Source organism: Solanum dulcamara, chromosome 7, assembly GCF_947179165.1.
Source record: "Solanum dulcamara chromosome 7, daSolDulc1.2, whole genome shotgun sequence".
NCBI classification, from domain to species: domain Eukaryota; kingdom Viridiplantae; phylum Streptophyta; class Magnoliopsida; order Solanales; family Solanaceae; genus Solanum; species Solanum dulcamara.
The window spans coordinates 17,611,013-17,631,214 of NC_077243.1; the positions used below are offsets into that span (position 1 = coordinate 17,611,013).

The 20,202-nt window shown below is 38.3% G+C and overlaps 1 protein-coding gene across 1 annotated transcript; it reads right to left on the bottom strand.

The window, feature by feature from the left end:
* Positions 1 to 19,339: 19,339 nt before the first annotated feature.
* LOC129894567 (uncharacterized) lies at positions 19,340 to 19,988 on the bottom strand. The gene is made up of 2 exons (XM_055970265.1): positions 19,784 to 19,988; positions 19,340 to 19,722 (listed from the first exon to the last, which is right to left on the bottom strand). Exons 1-2 carry the CDS (start codon positions 19,986 to 19,988, stop codon positions 19,340 to 19,342), a joined length of 588 nt encoding a protein of 195 aa, XP_055826240.1.
* Between the last annotated feature and the right edge of the window lie 214 nt (positions 19,989 to 20,202).

Consider the following 20,202-nt stretch of genomic DNA (forward strand, 5'->3'; position numbering starts at 1 on the left):
AACCATTGAAAGTACTACACTAATAGGGACCCCAAGTGTCTATATGAATAAGATAAAAAATGTATGTGGATTTTATGTTGCTAGTAGGAAAAGTGTCACGCCCCGTGAGGGTACCCTAGACGTGGCTGGCACTCAAAAACCATTTCTGACCTTCAAGCGAACCACTTGGTCCAATCACACTTTCATTCAGTTACATTCTATCAGTGGAAGACTCAAATCATAAGAATACTATTCATAATAAGGCCAAAGGCCAACCACATCTTCATTCAACAACTAGAAAAAAATAAAACTAGTCATAACGAAACAATTCAGCAGCATCCACACTCTAGTCTATGAAGCCTCTATCAATAATATAAGAGGTGCCCATGACAGGTTCATGGCTACCACAAATCAAAATATAGGAAAATTAACTCGAAGCTAAAAAGATGATTACGGTATCCTCTAGAAACAAGGAGAACTCACCAACTAGATGGAAGTGAATGGATCTTCAACGGTGCGCCTGTTGATGAACTCTAGTACCTGTCTCTGCATCATGAAATGATACAGGCCAAATGGCGTCAGTACATGGAATATACGAGTATGTAAAATGGATGAATGAAACATGCATCAAGGTGGGATAGAATCAACTCAGAATCTCAACTCAGAAGAAGGTACAACTCAATCAAGATGTCCTGAGTCTAAACAAAATATGATTTAGACAAGACCAATCACATACAATCCAACCCAATTCATCCCAATCTGACTCAGAGTACTATCAAGACCTATATGTGAGTTTCTCTTTCCGACAACCATCACTTATGAGCCAATGATAGTACAACAAGCCGACGTTGTTTCCACGTCCGTTCATACCTTGCTAGGGTAAGAACAAATCAACAAATTATAGATCCATAACCAATCAAGTCCTATTATATCAGGACAGTAATTTGGGAAACATCCGACTTTAACGGTCCAATCCCTTTCTACGTTTGGCGACGTAGTTATTGGATTTGAGTTATTACTTATTCTTACCCAATTTGGTGCTCGATACTTCTCCCAAGACTCAATGCTCATAAAACTCTATTCAATCAATTCAATCTAATCATATCGACCGGTCTCATTTGGACCCTTGTCAATTCATATGTTGAGTGCTTGCTTACTTTACTTTCTGTCATTATCTTTGACTAGAAATAATGTCTTTCCATAATATTCTTTTGCCAAACATTATTATTTAATAACTATCCAAGTTTGTCCCAAACCAAACCAAACACTTCACGTGAAATTAGGAATTTAATAATGATAGAGTTTAGCTTTTTTCTATATTATTAGAATATATCAAAGTAGAAGTATTATATGAATATACTAATAGGAATATAACTTTTTCTTAAATATAAATTAAGTTCATAATGCTAATAGAATTCCATTGAGGCAACAACTTACAGAGATTGGGTTTATGTTGTATAACTAAAAGGTTAAATTAAATATTATCCCCGTCTTGTTTCTAGCAATTTGGATCTGTGAAGGTGTTAAATTAATGAAAACATCCTAACCAACATTTCAGTATTCTTTCTCTGCTCCATCATTTGTTAATTGAATTAAACTGTAATGTACCAACAGATTCCAAGTTAATATAGCTCAACAATTTAGGATTCTCAAATATTTAAGTTTATAACAAAAATATATTTAACAACTCATATCAATCAACTCATATCAAAAATTAAGCATTTATCAATTTCTCAACTTATCAATATCAACATAACAAATCAAGTTAATAGATGTATGAACTCATTAGGATATAAATCTATCAAGAAAACCTAATTCCTATGAAAATTAAATCTCAAAGAAGAAGTAGGGCACATGGTGAATTCAATCCATGTTTTTAGTAGCCTTACATACCTTAGTGTAGATTTTGAAGAAACCTTGATGTTAGGTTTTCAATGGGAAACTTGAATCCTTGAGTTTGAGAGGATTTTATTGGAGATAATTTGAGAGAGAAGGGGATAAAGATTAGGGTTTTTTGGAGAGGCAAAAGACTGAAATTATGATCCAAAACGCGTCCAATTGTGTATATAGATATTAGGTAATTTTACGAAAATATCCCTACAAAATCTGGAAAATCGGCCAAAGTTCGCTGCAGGTCCTCTCTGTTCGACCAAGCATAAATTTTGACTTCGAACTCAGAAAAATACAATCTTAGTGGCGTTGGAAAGAAGACTCAAAGACATTTAATTTGATAGGTCATGAGCCATCCAATTTATTATATTTTAGGAGATATGGTCATTTGAAGTTGACCCTTATACGAACTCATTCGGAAACTTAGCCGAGGGGAATTCTTTGGACTTTGCTTGATTTTTGGGATCCATTATGACCCTAAATCACATCTAATATACTTTAAATACTTATTAATCAATCATAGATCATATATAAAATTTGAAGCCTTCGAGTTCAAGCCTATACGCATATGAAAAACGGTCTGAATCTTAGCGTATAAATTTTTGAGGTGTCACAAAAAGGTTATCTAGTTTGTCTAGCTCTAGGACAGATGTCACAAATAAAATTAGAATTGGATTCATATGAAAAAAAAACTTAAATGTTTCATTGCTGAAAATGGAAGGTGTTCTAACCGGACATGCCAAAGCTTTACATTAGGAACAACATTAACATGTACTGAATTATAAACTGAAAATGATTGTGAGATGGGATCTAAAGATACATCATTTGAATTGAAAACATTTCTAGACTTGTCACTATTGGAATCCAATAATTAGATTCCCTCTCCAACTTCACCAAAAACTTGAGGACTTCTCATTGAAAGGTCCTGCAAGAAACATCCAGTAGCAGCAAATAGGAAATTATACTGAAACTGGACACAAAACTTGTGAATTGAAAGTAAATTATACTTAAAATCTGATACAAGTAGCACATCAGTTATGACATGTCCTGGCAAAATGGAGATGTTGCCTATATGGGTCAAACTTACCTTGAAAGAATTAGGTAAATTAATGTTCAAAGGCATAGGGAGAGGATTTAGAAATAAGAAGGAATTGGGATCAAAACACATGTGTTCTGAAGCTCCTGAATAAATTATCCAAGTATTTTGTTTAAGATTAGTGAGTATAAAATTTGAGTATTTAAGAATGGTACCAGCCACTGCATTTGCATTAATTTCAGCCTTTCTTGTTTGTGTCAATTTGCTTTGCTTGTATATTTACATTATTTCTGCAATCTGTTGCTTGCTAAATTGTTCCTCAAAACTTCCATCATTGATTCCAAAATCTGTCTTCCCAATGTCTTCATCTGCTTACTGAGTCAAACTTGCATTTGCCTTAATCTGAGGCTGATAGTTCCTAGAGTTAGTGAACTCAAAATCTGCAGGGAATCCATACAGTCTGTAGCAATCTTCATGCACATGCCCTGTTTTCCCATAATAAGTGCATGATAGATTTGGATCATATTTTTTCTTACCCTTAAGCTTGTTTTGTGGCTTGTCATATCTCTGGTTCTGGTTTGGATTAGTATACCTCTGATATGTGTTTGTTCCTCTTATTGCTTGGTATTTGAATCTCTGTGCATTTCTTCCTTGTCCATTAGCTATGAATGCGGCAAACTCAGTAATTAGTTTGCTGTTTTGTTGTTTTGCTTGATCTATTTCCATAAATGATCTAGAATTAGAGATGTAATTTATGTTTGCATACACTTCCCTTTGGTTCTCATCCTGCAAAAGTAAGGAATATGCAACATCTATTCCAGGTAAGGTATTCATCATAAGTATATTTCCCCTTGCCTGAGCATATACATCATTTAGTCCCATTAGGAATTGAATCAACCTTTGATCTTCTAGTGATTTTGTTAATTTTGCTTTCCCATCACAAGTGCATTCATATTAGCAACAGACAATCACATTTATCCCATCGAATTCATCCCATAATCTCTTAAGTTTGGTGAAGTAACCTGCAATGTCACTATTCCCTTGTATTAGACCTGGTAATTCCTTTTGCAGGTGGTAGAGTTTGGCACCATTTGATTTGCCAAATCTCTGTTCTAGACTGTCCCAAAGTTCTTTTACAATTTTGGAACTCATCATACTATCTGCAATATCCTTAGATAGTGCATTTGATATACAACATATGATCATATCATTGACACAACTCCATTGCTCAAAATCTGCAGATTTCAGATCTGGAGCCTTGGAGGTTCCATTGATAAAGCCAAGTTTTCTCTTGGATGATAGAGATAAAAGGATGGATCTCCTCCAACCTGGATATCCTCTTCCATAAGAATAGTGTTGACTAAAGTCATACCAGGTGAATCTGAATTGTTTAAGTAATAAGGGTGACTGCTTTTATACGTGGTTCCTTTCTCACCACTTCCTGACTTGATTTCAGTTGTTTCAGGCATTTTGTTTTACTAGGGATTTTGAAGATGATTTTGATATATTTGACACAGATCTGGATTGAGTTTAGAAGTGCTCTGATACCATGTTAAAATTGAAAAAGAAAGAAGCTGAAAGAAGGAATTTTTGTGTGTCTTATTCATAGTATGTACATTTACTTATATAGAAGTATACAACATCTGTAATAGAGACAAGAAGAAATGGATTACATTTGTCCTTTTCAAATTTGTACAGAATTTTATTCTATTTTCCCATAATTATATGGGCATAACCATATTTAATTGTACAAATTTAAATCCAACTGTGTAAGATTAATATGTATTTATATGGATGGGATATTTCCACGTGTTCATTAGCTGCCTTCTTCTTTCCTCATTTCTCTTTCACTGTCTTCTTCTTTCCTCATTTACTTCTTCTCTTCTTCTCTGTTGCGGGTTTCTTCTCCAACAAGGAATGGAAGCCACACTCTGTGTTCTATACAAGACATAAGCGATCACTCAGAGCACTTCTTTCATGAATACCAGGCATAAGAGTGATTGGTCAACAGTCATAACATGAAATCATAAATCTCAGTCTTAGGTACTCATGATATATGAATCAGAACATTAGGGACATAATCATGAGCGATTTTCAATGTAAATTCCTCTATCCTTATCACAACTTATCTGTTGGCTCATGATATAGATATACAAGTATCACTTTTGATGTCCTAATAGAATTATCTTCATCGTATTAGAATAAGTGCAGGTTGAAAGAAAAAGAGTTGCAATCAACTTTGTGATACGGACGAAAATCTTACCCGCGGCTTCACCATAACAAAGGGAAACTGACTTATAGGTGATTAAGCTAAATCAATTTTGAAATAAAAATACTACTAAATAATTATTTTGCGATCATGAAATGTTCAAAACGGATCCTTCACCCTATACTTGCAACATGTTAGATTTGCTGCACACTTAACCAAATGGTTGTTTTTACTAAAAAGATACAAGTCTATAATTCTTGCAGAGTTAATCTATACCACCTTTTTTGGATATATTTGCAGCATGTAAGATATATTTGTTCATTGTAATACATTATTCTTCCAGAATTACATTATGACCTTTGTTAAATCGATTGTTTCATTCTCTTTTCAAGTATATCTATGTTTCAAATATAATTAAGTGGTGAACTTGAGGGACACTTCAAAGATTTTGAACTGCTACTATTTTTTAAAAATTGATTCCTCACCTTCTTCTTTAGTTTTTTTTCCTCGCAAATAAAAAAACACTTTTCCATTAATGCAACTAACAATAATGGAAGTTAAGAGATATAAGATGAAGTGAATTGCTTGCTTAATTTCATTGAACTTGGTCAATATTTACAAATTATAGGATATGCTAAATAAAAAGATTGATACTAATAGTTAAAACTATGGAACCTAAATATATGCTTTCTATAAATATAAAAATACAATATTTATTAGAATATATTCAAAATATATAATTAAAGGCATAATATATTTTAACATATTCCAACACACACCCTCAGTCGAAGAGGGAGGTTCACGTATGCTTAGACTGTCCCAGAAATCATTAAATAAAATGTGCAGAATCCCTTTTGTGAAAATATCAACAATTTGATAACGGGACGACACATGTAGCACACGTACTTCAGCACGAGCCACTTTCTCACGAACGAAGTGAATATCCATCTCAATGTATTTAGTGCGTTGATGTTGAATTGAGTTGCCGCATAAGTATATCGCACTCATATTGTCACAATAAACTAGGGTAGCCTTTTGAATTGGAAAATGCAACTCTAGTAGTAGGTTTCAGATCTAGCATGAATCAGAAACAAAATTAGCAACACCCCTATACTTCGCCTCTACACTACTACGGGAGAGAGTAGGTTGTCGTTTGGAAGACCAAGAGACCAGATTATCCCCAAGAAAAATACAATACCCAGAAGTGGAACGACGGGTGTCAGAACACCCACCCCAATCAGCATCTGTATAAGAGATAAGTCGATTAACGGAGCATTTGTACAAATGCAAACCGTGGGTTAAAGTACCCTGAAGATAGCGTATAATATGCTTGAGGGCACGCATGTGCTCATTAGTCGGAGCGTTCATATGAAGACAGACCTATTGCACGACATATGAAATGTCTGGCCGAGTGAATGTGAGATACTGAAGAGCACCTGCAAGACTACGATACTTAGTTGGATCATCATATGGAGTATCTGCAGTTGCACTAAGTTTAGACTTAGTGTCAACAGGAGTAGGATAGGGACTGCAGTTAGTCATTTTGGAATGTTCAATAATTTTTGTAGCATAGTGGGTCTGAGATAAGAAGACACCGTGGGTGTTATGGGTGACATCAATACCCAAGAAGAAACTCAGATGACCAAGATCTTTCATAGTAAATTCAGAAGACAAGAGAGCCATAATATGCTTACGAAGATGGTCAGAAGAAGCAATAAGAATAATGTCATCCATATATAACAGAATATAAGCAATAGCAGAACCATTCTTGTAAACGAATAAAGAGTGATCTGACTTACTATGAAAGAACCCAATAGTAGCCACAAAATCAGCAAATCTTTGGTATCAAGCCCGAGGAGCTTGTTTTAACCCGTACAAAGATTTTTTCAGAAGGCAAACATAGTCTGGAAATTATTTGCTACGGAAATCCATGGTTGATGCATATAAACTGTTTCATTGAGACGACCATTTAAGAAAGCATTCTTGAAATCCATTTGATGAATGGGCCAAGATTTAGAGAGAATAATTCTGAGAACTGCTCTAATGGTAGCCGGTTTAACCACAGGGCTAAACGTTTCATCACAATCAATGCCCTGCTGTTTTGTATTTCCGTTACCAACAAGACAAGCTTTGTAACGCTGAAAAGAACCGTCAGAATTATGTTTATGACGAAAAATCCACATAGACTAAATAACATTCATATTAGGTGGCCTAGGCACTAATTCCCAAGTTTATTTTCAATTAAAGCATTACATTCATCTAACATTGCACTTTTCCAATTATGATCATGAAGCGCACTAATAGGATTTTTTTGGGATAGAAGAAATATCAATAGTGATCGTAGTATGGTAGTTGGAAGAGTATTTGAGGTTTGGTTTAAAAATGTCGTGAGATGCACGAGTGGTCATGCGGTTTGAAATGGGGTTAGTAGGCCTAGAAGTGGTGTGAGGAGGGATCAAAACTTGTCACGCCCCGGGAGGGTACCCTAGACGTGGCCGACACTCGAAAGCTATTTCTGGCCTTCAAGCGAACCACCTGATCCAGTCACACTTTCATTCATTTACATTCTATCAGCAGAAGACTCAATCGTAGAAGTACTATTCATAATTTAGGGACAAAGGCCAAAAAACTACCAAATCAATAATCAGCTAGAAATAAACAAGTCAAAACGAACAAATCAACATTCCCACACTCTAGTCTATGAAGCCTCTATCAACAGTCCAAGAGGTGCCAATGACAAGTCCATGGCTACTAACAATCCAAAATAAAGGAAACAAAACAAAGCTATAAAGAAAAGCTCGGTATCCTCCAGAAACTGGGAGGACTCACCAACTAGCTGGAAGTGAGAAGATCTTCAACGGTGCATCGGTTGTTGATCTCTAGTACCTGTCTCTACATCATGAAATAATGCAGGCCAAATAGCGTCAGTACATGGAATGTAAGAGTATGTAAAATGGACGAATAAAACAACATCAGAGAGAATCAAATCAACTCAAAATCTCAACTCAAGGGAAAGAACAACTCAATCAAGTGTCCTAAGTCTAAATAAGGAGATGATTTAGATGGGACCAATAACATACAATTCAACCCAATCCGACTCGGAGTATTATCAAGACCTATATGGGAGTTTCTCTTATCCGACAATCATCACTTATGAGTCAATGACAGTATAAAAAACCGACATTGTTGCCGCATCTGTTCGTACTTTGCCAGGGTATGAACGAATCAACCAATCATGGATCCAATCCAACCAAGTCCTATAATGTCAGGACAATAATTTTAGGGAAACATCCGACTTTAACGATTCAATCCCCTCCTACGTTTGGCGACGTAGTTATTGGATTCGAGTTATCACTTACTCTTACCCAATTCGGTGCTCGATACTCTTCTCAAGACTCAATGCTTATAAAACTCCATCCAATCAACTCAATCAAATCATATCGATAAGTCTCATTTGGAACCTTGTCAAGTCATCAATTTTATCACAATTAAACCTCTCCCAATCATACTATCCGATCAATCCCAATCATATCATTCATGAGTAGTTAAATATGCATTTGTAACAATATACAAACCTATCCAATCGTTCCTCTATTCATTTAACAATTCTTTTGGGACTCATCAAACTCTAAGGTTCTAAATCAATAATTCAAGATGAGCAACATATTTAAGAAGATTAACATATTTAACATAATTCACGTAGTTAAGAAAATCAATAAAGTATGTTTAACAACTCATATCCATCGACTCATACTAACATGAAGATTTTTGAAATTTCTTGACTAAACAACATCAACATAACAAGAATCAAATTAATAGATGAAAAGACTTGTTTGGACATAAGCCTATCAAGAAACTTCATTCTTATGAACATTTAACCTCAAAGAAGGTGTAGGGCACATGGGTGGACTCAATCCATGTTTTGAGTAGCCTTACATACCTTGGTGAAGACTTTGAAGATACCTTGATATTAGGTCTTCTATAGAAGGCTGGATTTCTCAAAGTTCTTGAAGGCAATCCTTGTTGGAAATGGATTTGAAGGAGAAGAGAGGGGATTTCTAGGGCTTTTTAGAGAGAGAAATGGACTGAGAATAATGGTCCAAAACGTCTCAAGGCTAATGTATATATAAATTGGGAAATGCCCAATTGCCCTTTTCTCCAAATATCTGGAAAAACGGGCTAAAACACTTCTGGCGCTATAGTGGCACGTCAGGCCACTGCAACGCCAAGTCGAAAATAGGCTTAAAACCTACACATCTGATAGTGGCACGCCGCGCCAGAGACCAAACTACTGAGGCTGGTTCCTTGCGCTATAGTGGCGCGTCGCGCCTTTACAGTTCCAAGCCTAAGTTTTATGGGATTTGGAAAATAGGCTTAAAACCCTGCACATCCAATAGTGGCGTGCCGCGCCAAGGAACAATCTACTGAGGCTGGTTCTTGGCGCTATAATGGCGCGTCGCGCCACTGTGGAGCCAAGCCCAGGCTTCCTGCAGTTACAACCCAGGCCTGAAATTCCTACTGTACTAGTTCGTCTTACAATAGTCATAACTTTTGACTCCAAACTCCAAAAATTACAATATTAGCGACGTTGGAAAGAAGACTCTAAGACCTTTAATTTAATAGGTCATGGGCCACCCAAATAGTCATATTTCGAAAGATATGGTCGTTAGAAGTTGACCATTTATACGAACTCATTCTAAAACTTAGTCAAGATGAATTCTTTGGACTTAGCTTGGTACTAGGGACCCCTTATGACCCTAAACCACTTCCGACACTCTCCAATTTCTTAGGAATTCATCCTAACTCATGCATACACTTCACAATAGTCGAGTTCGACCCTACATGAACGCGAAGAAGGGTCCGAATCTTAGTGAAAATATTTGGAGGTGTTACATTATCTCCCCCTTGGGATCATTCGTCCTCGAATGATGAGTAAGCCAAGGATGGACTTGAGATACAAATCACAATCAGAATTCAGTCACTCAACCAATTAAATTCTCAAAATAATTTACTATCCGAACTCACAATGCACATATGAATTCAAGTCAAGAAATGTACATTACCTTCAACATTCTTATTGATGGGCACGAATAGATGCAGATATTTAGTTTTCATATCTTCCTTCGTTTCCCATGTGTCTCCCTCAATGAATTGATTTCTCCATAAGATTTTGACCGAGGCAATTTCTTTGTTCCTCAATTTGCGAATTTGGCGATCAAGAATTTGGACCGAAACCTCTTCATAGGAAAAGTTATCCTTAACTCCAATACTATTAATGGGGACTACCAATGAGGGATCGCCCAACCATTTCTTCAATATCGAAACATGAAATACCGGATGAATGGCGGCTAGCTCTGAGGATAACTCCAATTCATAAGAGACACTCCCTATCCTCCTCATAACTTGGTAAGGACCAATGTATTGAGGACTAAGCTTTCCTTTCCATCCAAAACTCATGACGCCCTTCATGGGTGACACTTTCAAGTATACCCAATCATCCACCTCAAACTCTAAGTCTCTCCTCCTAACATCGGTGTAAGATTTTTGATGGCTTTGGGCTGTCCTTAGCCTATCTTGAATAAATCTTACCTTCTCCATGGCTTGGTGAACAAAATCAGGATCAATCAACTCAACTTCACCAACTTTAAACCACCCGATGGGTGATCTACACCTCCTCCCATACAAAGTTTCATAAGGAGCTATTTGAATGCTTGCATGATAGTTATTATTATATGCAAACTCTATGAGAGGTAAGTGATCATCCCAATTTCCTTTGAAGTCAATCACACAAACTCTCAACATATACTCCAATGTCTGGATGGTGCGCTCTGCTTGGCCGTCTGGATGGGGATGAAAGGCCACACTAAGGTTCACCTTTGAACCCAGTCCCTTCTGAAAGGATCTCCAAAATTTGGAAGTGAATTGAGCTCCTCTGTCTGAGATGATACACAAGGGGACCCCATGCAATCTGACGATCTCCTGAATGTATAATTTTGCATAATCTCCTGCGGTGTCAGTAGTCTTAACTACCAAGAAGTGAGCCAATTTTGTCATCCTATCCACAATCACCCAAATCGAATCATGTTGTTTTCGAGACCATGGCAAACCTGTAATAAAGTCCATATTGATCATCTCCGACTTCCATTCCAGAATTTCTATGTTTTGAGCTAACCCACATGGCCTTTGATGCTCAACTTTAACCTATTGGCAATTCGGGCACTTGGAAACAAATTCCGTGACATCTCTCTTCATTCCACTCCACCAATAAGCTTCCCTTAAGTCATGATATATCTTGGTAGAGCCAGGATAAAAAGAGTAATTAGAACTATGCACTTTGGCTATAATCCTTCCTCGAACATCATCAATGTCTGGGACACACAATCTATTTTGGTACCTCAATACACCATCTCCCCCTTTGGAGAAAACCATCACCTTTTGTTTGTGAACAAATTCCTTCAATTAGAGAAGGACGGGATCTTGGTCTTACTTCTCTTTTACTTCTGCCACAAGTGAGGATGCAGACCCATCCCGAACATTAACTCCACTTTCGTTATTCTCTTCAAGTCGAACCCCTAATTGAGCTAGTCTATGCACCTCTTTAGCTAATTCTTTCCTCCCCTCCTCTATATGGGCAGTGCTACCCATAGACAACCTACTAAGAGCATTAGCAACAACATTAGCTTTACCTGGATGGTAGAGGATGCTCATATCATAGTCCTTGAGTAGCTTGAGCCATCTTTTCTGCCTCCGATTGAGTTTCTTCTGGCTGAAGACATATTGTAAACTTTTATGATCGGTGAACATGTCAATATGCACTTCATACAAATAGTGGCACCAAATTTTAAGAGCAAATACCACAGCTGCCAACTCAAGGTCATGAGTTGGGTAATTTCTCTCATGAATCTTAAGCTGTCTTAAAGCATAGGCTATCACCTTTCCCCTCTGCATCAACACACAGCCCAAACCAACTCTAGATACATCACAATAGATCACAAAATCCTCTGTTCCCTCGGTCAAGGTTAGAACAGAAGAAGTGGTCAGTTTGGTCTTCAATCTCTAGAAACTCTCCTCGCAAGCATCGGACCATTGGAACTTAGCCTTCTTTTGGGTCAGCTTGGTCAATGGTGATGATATGGATGAGAATCCCTCTACAAACCTTCCATAATAGATAGCCAAACCTAAGAAGCTTCTTATCTCTGTCGAGGATGCAGGTCTGGGCCAATTTTTCACTGCCTCAATCTTCTGAGCATCAACCTGAATACCATTTCCAGATATAATGTGGCTTAGAAAAGCCACTGATGTAAGTCAAAATTCACATTTGGAGAACTTTGCATACAATACCTGGTCTTTCAAAGTTTGCAAGAAGGCTCTAAGGTGATGGGCGTGCTCCTCCTCATTCTTGGATTAAACCTAAATATCATCAATGAATACAATCACAAACATATCAAGATATGGCTTAAATACTTGATTCATGAGATCCATAAAAGTTGTAGGGGCATTGGTCAATCCAAAGGACATAACCAAGAAATCAAAATGGCCATAACGGGTCTGAAAAGCTGTCCTTGGGATGTCTCACCCCCTCACCTTCAACTGATGGTAACCCGATCTTAGGTCTATCTTTGAGAAACAAGTGGCACCCTGAAGTTGATCAAATAAATCATCTATTCTGGGGAGAGGGTATTTGTTCTTTATGATGACCTTGTTTAGTTGCCTGTAATCAATACGCATTCTAAGGGACCCATCTTTCTTTCGCACGAATAGGACGGGAGCACCCCATGGTGAGACACTCGGCCTAATGAATCCCTTATCTAACAAGTCCTTCAGCTGTTCCTTCAACTTTTTCCACTCAGCAGGAGACATTCTATATGGAGGGATAGAGATAGGCTGGGTACCAGGAAGGACATCGATCCCAAAGTCGATCTCCCTATCAGGAGGGACTCCGGGCAGATCGTCAAGAAAGACTTCAGGAAACTCGTTGACAATCAGGACTGAGTCAAGGGATAGAGACTCAATACCATCATCCTTCACTCGGACTATGTGATAAATACACCCTTTCGAGATTAGTTTTCTGGACCTAAGGTAGGAAATAAACTTACCTTTAGGCACGACAGGACTACCCTTCAACTCTATGACAGCCTCATTCAGGACTTTGAACTTGACAATCTGAGAATTATAATCAATAGAGGCATAATAGACATAAAGCCAGTCTATGCCAAGGATCACATCAAAATCAATCATGTCCAACTCAACTAAGTCAGCCAAGGTATCTCTGTGATGAATTGACATAGTGCAATCTCTATAGACTCTCTCAGCTAAGATAGAATCACCGACAGGAGTAGCTACACTGAAAGGCTCAAGAAGACATTCAGGAATTTTATTGAATTTACTAGCCATGTAATGAGTCATAAAAGATAGTGTGTCTCCCGAATCCATCAAAATATAACAGTCAAAAAAAGACAATTGTATCATACCCGTCATGATATTTGGGGAGTTCTCCTGATCTTGGCGACTACCCATGGCATATAGACGGTTTGTACCTCCACTTGTACCTGAAGTGGTGCTCCTCAGATTACCTCTAGCTGGTGGTGCGGTGGAAGAATACTGGGCTCTGTTCCCCCATGTTGGACACTTCTTCTGAAAATGGTCTATTTGGCCTCATTTATAACAACCAACTCTTCCCGCTATGCACTCTCCCAAGTGGAGCTTACCACACTTGCCACATGGTGGCTTCTCTTGCGAGCCTTGACCCATGCTAGCCTAGGATTGAAAACCCTGAGATCTGATATTCTAGTGACTTTGTCCCTGCCGATCATATCTGTTATGCAGCATAGGTGCACTTACGGCAGACGAGGCATAGTTAGAAGACCTCTTCTGGAAGAAGGACCTGTTGCCCTTGTTCTACCTCTGTTCATTCTCATATCCCGCTGATTTTTCCTTCTTGCTCAGATGCTCCTCCCTTTCTTTCCTCTTCTTGTCCTCTACCTGTTGAGCATACACCATTAATCTTGAAATATCTATATCAGAGATTAACAATGTAGTTTTGCACTCTTTCTTCGCATATCTTCCAAATCTGGAGATGAACTTTCTCATCTTCGACCTCATATCTGGGATCACTTCTAGAGCATATCTGGACAGCTAGATGAACTTTAGACTATACTCCTTAATGGTTATACCTTCTTGTTTCAGATTCACAAACTCTTCTACTTTCGCTTCCCTCAATTCTCTGGGAAAGAATTGGTCAAGAAAGGCTCCCTCAAATTCATCCCACCTAGCAGGTTTAGCATCCTCACCTCTACCTTGTTCCCATTGGTTATACCAAATATTTGCCACATCCTTAAGCTAATAAAACACTAACTCAACCCCCTCGATCTTCGTAGCATGCATAGCATTCAAGATCTTCCACATCTCATGAATAAAATTCTGGGGGTCTTCATCAACCTTAGAACCCGTGAATGCCGGTGGATTCATTCTCAAAAACTCTCTAATTTTTGTGGCAGCAGACGGCTCTTGGGAACTAGAGCTAACAGTTAGCGAACTCTGGTTACCATTAAGGGCCGCCACTAATTGAGTGAGCATAGCAATCGCTCCTTGAAATTCTGCCTCCGAAGTTGGCATAGGAGGAGTAGTAGGCACTTGAGGTGCCTCAGCATACCTCACAAGTTGGCCCCTATCCCTTGATGGACGTACCTATGACTGTAGCATCTCTGTGTTATCGGCATTTCTCTGGCTGGCAGTACATTTAAGAGGTATTATCTGCAACATATAAACGCACGAATTAGAAAGGAAGTCTTACAGAGTTTAACTCTATCGCATGAGTTCAGAGTATGAAAGAAGTGAAACAATTCTTAATGTCTTATAGCCTCTTGATTATAAATGTGGTGCACAACACACCCATAAGCAAGACACTACTAGACACGACTTCATAGAATCCTTAGGACTCTGAAACTCTAGGCTCTGATACTATGTTTGCCATGCCCCAAGAGGGTATCCTAGACGTTGCCGACACTTGAAAGTCATTTCTGGCCTTCAAGCGATTCACCTGGTCTAGTCACACTTTTATTCATTCATATTCTATCATCGGAAGACTCAATCATAGAAGTACTATTCATAATTTAGGGCTAAAGGCCAAACAACTACCAAATCAATAATCAACTAGAAATAAACTAGTCAAAACAAACAAATCAACATTCCCACACTCTAGTCTATGAAGCCTCTATCAACAGTCCAAGAGGCGCCAATGACAAGTCCAAGGCTACCAACAACCCAAAATAAAGGAAACAAAAAAAAGCTATAAAAAATCTCGGTATCCTCTAGAAACTGGGAGGACTCACCAACTAGCTGGAAGTGAGAAGATCTTCAACGGTGTGTCGGTAGATGATCTCTAGTACCTGTCTCTACATCATTAAATGATGCAGGCCAAATGGCGTCAGTACATGGAATGTAAGAGTATGTAAAATGGATGAATAAAACAACATCAGAGAGAATCAAATCAACTAAAAATCAAAACTCAAGGGAAAGAACAACTTAATCAAGTGTCCTAAGTCTAAACAGGGAGATGATTTAGATGGGACCAATCACATACAATTCAACCCAATCCAACTCGGAGTATTATCAAGACCTATATGATAGTTTCTCTTATCCGACAACCATCACTTATGAGTCAGTAACAGTACAACAAACCGACATTGTTGCCGCATCTGTTCGTACTTTGCCAGGGTATGAACGAATCAACCAATCATGGATCCAATCCAACCAAGTCCTATAATGTCAGGACAATAATTTTGGGGAAACATCCGACTTTAACGATTCAATCCCCTCCTATGTTTGGCGACGTAGTTATTAGATTCTAGTTATTACTTACTCTTATCCAATTCGGTGCTCAATACTCCTCTCAAGACTCAATGCTTATAAAACTCCATCCAATCAACTCAATCAAATCATATCGACAAGACTCATTTGGAAGCTTGTCAAGTCATCAATTTTATCAAAATCAAACCTCTCCCAATCATACTATCCGATCAATCCCAATCATATCATTCATGAGTAGTTAAATATGCATTTGTAACAATATATAAACCTATCCAATCATTCCTCTATTCATTTAACAATTCTTTTGGGACTCATCAAACTCTAAGCTTCTAAATCAACAATTCAAGATGAGCAACATATTTAAGAAGATTAACATATTTAACATAATTCACGTAGTTAAGAAAATCAATAAAGTATGTTTAACAACTCATATCCATCGAATCATACTAACATGAAGATTTTAGAAATTTCTTGACTCAACAACATCAACATAACAAGAATCAAATTAATAGATGAAAAGACTTGTTTGGACATAAGCCTATCAAGAAACTCCATTCTTATGAACATTTAACCTCAAAGAAGGTGTAGGGCACATGGGTGGACTCAACCCATGTTTTGAGTAGCCTTACATACCTTAGTGAAGACTTTGAAGAAACCTTGATGTTAGGTCTTCAATGGAAGGCTTGAATTCTCGAAGTTCTTGAAGGCAATCTTTGTTGGAAATAGATTTGAAGGAGAAGAGAGGGGATTTCTAGGGATTTTTAGAGAGAGGAATGGACTGAGAATAATGGTCCAAAACGTCCCAAGGCTAATATATATATAAATTGGGAAATGCCCAATTTGCCCTTTTCTCCAAAAATTTAGAAAAATGGGCTAAAAAACTCGTGGCGCAATAGTGGCGCGTCGCGCCACTGCAGCGCAAAGTAGAAAATAGGCTTAAAACCTGTACATATGATAGTGGCGTGCTGCGCTAGGGACCAAACTACTGAGGCTGGTTCCTGGTGCTATAATGGCGCGTCGCGCCCTTACAACGCCAAGCCTTAATTTTCTGAGTTTTGGAAAATAGGTTTAAAAATCCTATACATCCAATAGTGGCGCGCCGCGCCAGGGACCAAACTACTGAGGCTGGTTCCTGGTTCTATAGTGGTGCATCGCGCCATTGCGGCGCCAAGCCCAGGCTTCCTACAGTTACAACCCAGGCCTGAAATTCCTATAGTACTAGTTCGTCTTAGATAGTCATAACTTTTGACTCCGAACTCCAAAAATTACAATCTTGGTGGCGTTAGAAAGAAGACTCAAAGAACTTTAATATAATAGGTCATGGGCCACCCATATCGTCATATTTCAAAAGATATGGTTGTTAGAAGTTGACCCCTTATACGAACTCATTCTAAAACTTAGTCAAGACGAATTTTTGGACTTAGCTTGGTATTAGGGACCCCTTATGACCCTAAACCACTTTTGACACTCTCCAATTTCTTAGGAATTGATCCTAACTCATGCATACACTTCACAATAGTCGAGTTCGACCCTACACGAACTCAAAGAAGGGTCTGAATCTTAGTGAAATTTTTTAGGGGTGTTACAAGGCTGGGCTGGGTGTATGATATGACAGGCCGTAGAGACCACCACTACTTGAGGTAATGGCGTCAGATAGAGGAAGAGAGGGAGTGGTCTGCTCTAACTGCTGGGCTAAAGGAGAAGCAGCATGAGGTGATGTGTGATTTAGGCCCGTGTGAGACTACGACCCAAATTGAGGAAGAGAGGCCGGATTTGTTTTGGGCTGCACAGGTTGGTCTGGTTGATTAGGTGGGTTAGTTTGCAATGTAGGTTGAGTGGAATTTTGTGACAAATGAAATATTAAATGGGAATTAATAGTGTCACTAAAAATATCATAATCCGAATGTTTTATTTTGTGAAGTTTGGAGAATGGAAATTCAGTTTCAACAAAACAAACATGACGACAAATTATAATTTTACCACTCGATATGTCATAGCATTTTGAACCACGATGATTAGGAGACGAACCTAAATAAGCACAAGGAGTGGACCTTTCTTGTATTTTATGAATAGTAGATGAGGGGAATAATAGGAAACATAAGCAACCAAAAACACGCAAACCCGAATAATCCGGATCACTTTGATATAAGATTTGAATGGGTGATTGGTTATTCAATACCTTGGAAGGAAGGATGTTGAGAAGATATGTGGCCATGGAGAGTTCATGATGCCAAAAGTATAGTGGCATGGATGCATGAGCAAGAAGAATTGTATGAGGGCATGAAAGATGGAAAAACATGATATGTTTTTCAAAAAATTCCATAAAAGTTCCATTTATGTACTCCGTACCATTGTCACACTAAAACGTCTTAATATTATGTTCAAATTGAGTTTTGACTAAAGCATGAAAAACTAAGAAAAGGTGTTTGACTTGAGATTTCTTGGCAATAGGAAATGTCCACAGAAACTTACTATAGTCATCAAGAAAAAGAACATAATAACAATGGTCGGAAGTACTAACAATGGGAGAAGTCCAAAGATCACTATGAATATTATCGAATGGAAGAAAAATATATGAAACCGAATCATTAAAAGGTAGTTTAGAATATTTCCCAAGAGGACAAGAAGAACAAAAAGTTTTACAAGCCTTATTACAATTAATAAACTTTTTACTACAAAGAGACTTAAGTATATTATCGCCAGGGTGACCTAGATGATTGTGCCAAATATCCGAAGGCAAAGCAGTAAAAGTAGATTGATTGGTGTAAAAACGGCTTGAGAGTTGGAGAAAAGTGGATATAAGTCTCCGCTGATATCACATCTCATTAGTCTGTTCCCCGTCTGTAAGTCATTAACAGAGAAACTAAAAGGGTCAAATGATATAGAAACCATATATCTTTGGTAAACTTACGAACTGAGACTAGATTTTTGATGAGTTTTAGAGTATGTAACACATTATTTAAGGTAAATGGTGGATAGGGTGGGGGAAAAATAGTGTGACTGTGACCAATAATTGGAATTAAATGACCACTACTGACAATAATGTTATGATGCTTATTGCTTGAATTAAAATAAGAAGAGAGAATACCTGCATCCGCCGTCATGTGATATGTAGCACCGGTATCCATGTAGTAGTTCCCATCGGGTTGAGAAAATGAAAGAACATGCATAGCGGCCTCAATATCAGTGGGTGTGTAGGTAGGAACAGTAGTTGCAAGAACATTAAAAGATTGAGTTCTGGGCCCAAGTACTCCTGACCCAGAGGTTGAAGGGCATTGAGCCCCTGGATTGGGCCTTGGCTACCACTAGAATGTAGGAAACGGGCAAGGAGGCACTGTCCAACCGCCCCAACTAGGCTGCCATCTCGGCTGTCACTGTGGTGGAGGGCCCTGATGATGTGGCTGCCACTGGTGCTGCTAATGTGGTGGCTGATTTAGACTGGGTCCACTTGGGCTTTGTTGAGTCGCCTTTTTCTTGTCATTTAATTTCGAATTATTCATGTTTTTATTATTGTTGTTTCTTTTGTTTCTAGCAAAGGAGTCATTCCAAGAGGAAGAAGGTGTGACAACTATGGCAGCGCTATCGGCCCGACTTCCGGACACACCATTTTCACGAGCTTGGCGAGCCTTTATGGTATGCTCAGCCATTTTCAACCTGGAACAACAACTTTCAAAGGGGGTCAATGGCTCTTGATTTTGTATAAAATCCACTGTACAACTATATGCCTCCGGTAAAGAGCCGGTAAGACGTAAAACCAAACGACTATTAGTCACCGGAGTATCAATATCACCCAACCTGTCTGCCAGAGATTGTAAATAATTACAATAACTGTCAATTGAGGTGAAACCTTCGAAAACAACATTCGTAAAGTCCTCCTCGAGATGGGTGGATTAGGAGTATTTTATTGTCTTGAAAATGAGATTCAAGACGATTCCACACGTCCTCTGCCATGTCATTGCGTTTGAGGATAACTAGAAGAAGATCAGGAGTAACGGTAGTGTAAATACATTGCAATATAACAGCATCCAAATGCTTCCAAAGGGACGGATCAGCCAACTTGGCCATAGTGTAGGCAGCGAGAGCCGATGCTTCTGTGGGTGAAACCAAATGATAGTAAAGATCATAAATATAACACCCCTCAAAATTTTTCCTAAGATTCGGGCCTTCTTTGTACACGTGTAAGGCCCATCGTATTTATTTCAAAGTACGTGCTTGAGTTAAGGTGAGTCCCTGAGGAGTTTAAGAGCGTTGGAGGTGATGTGGGGTCATTGAGGACCCC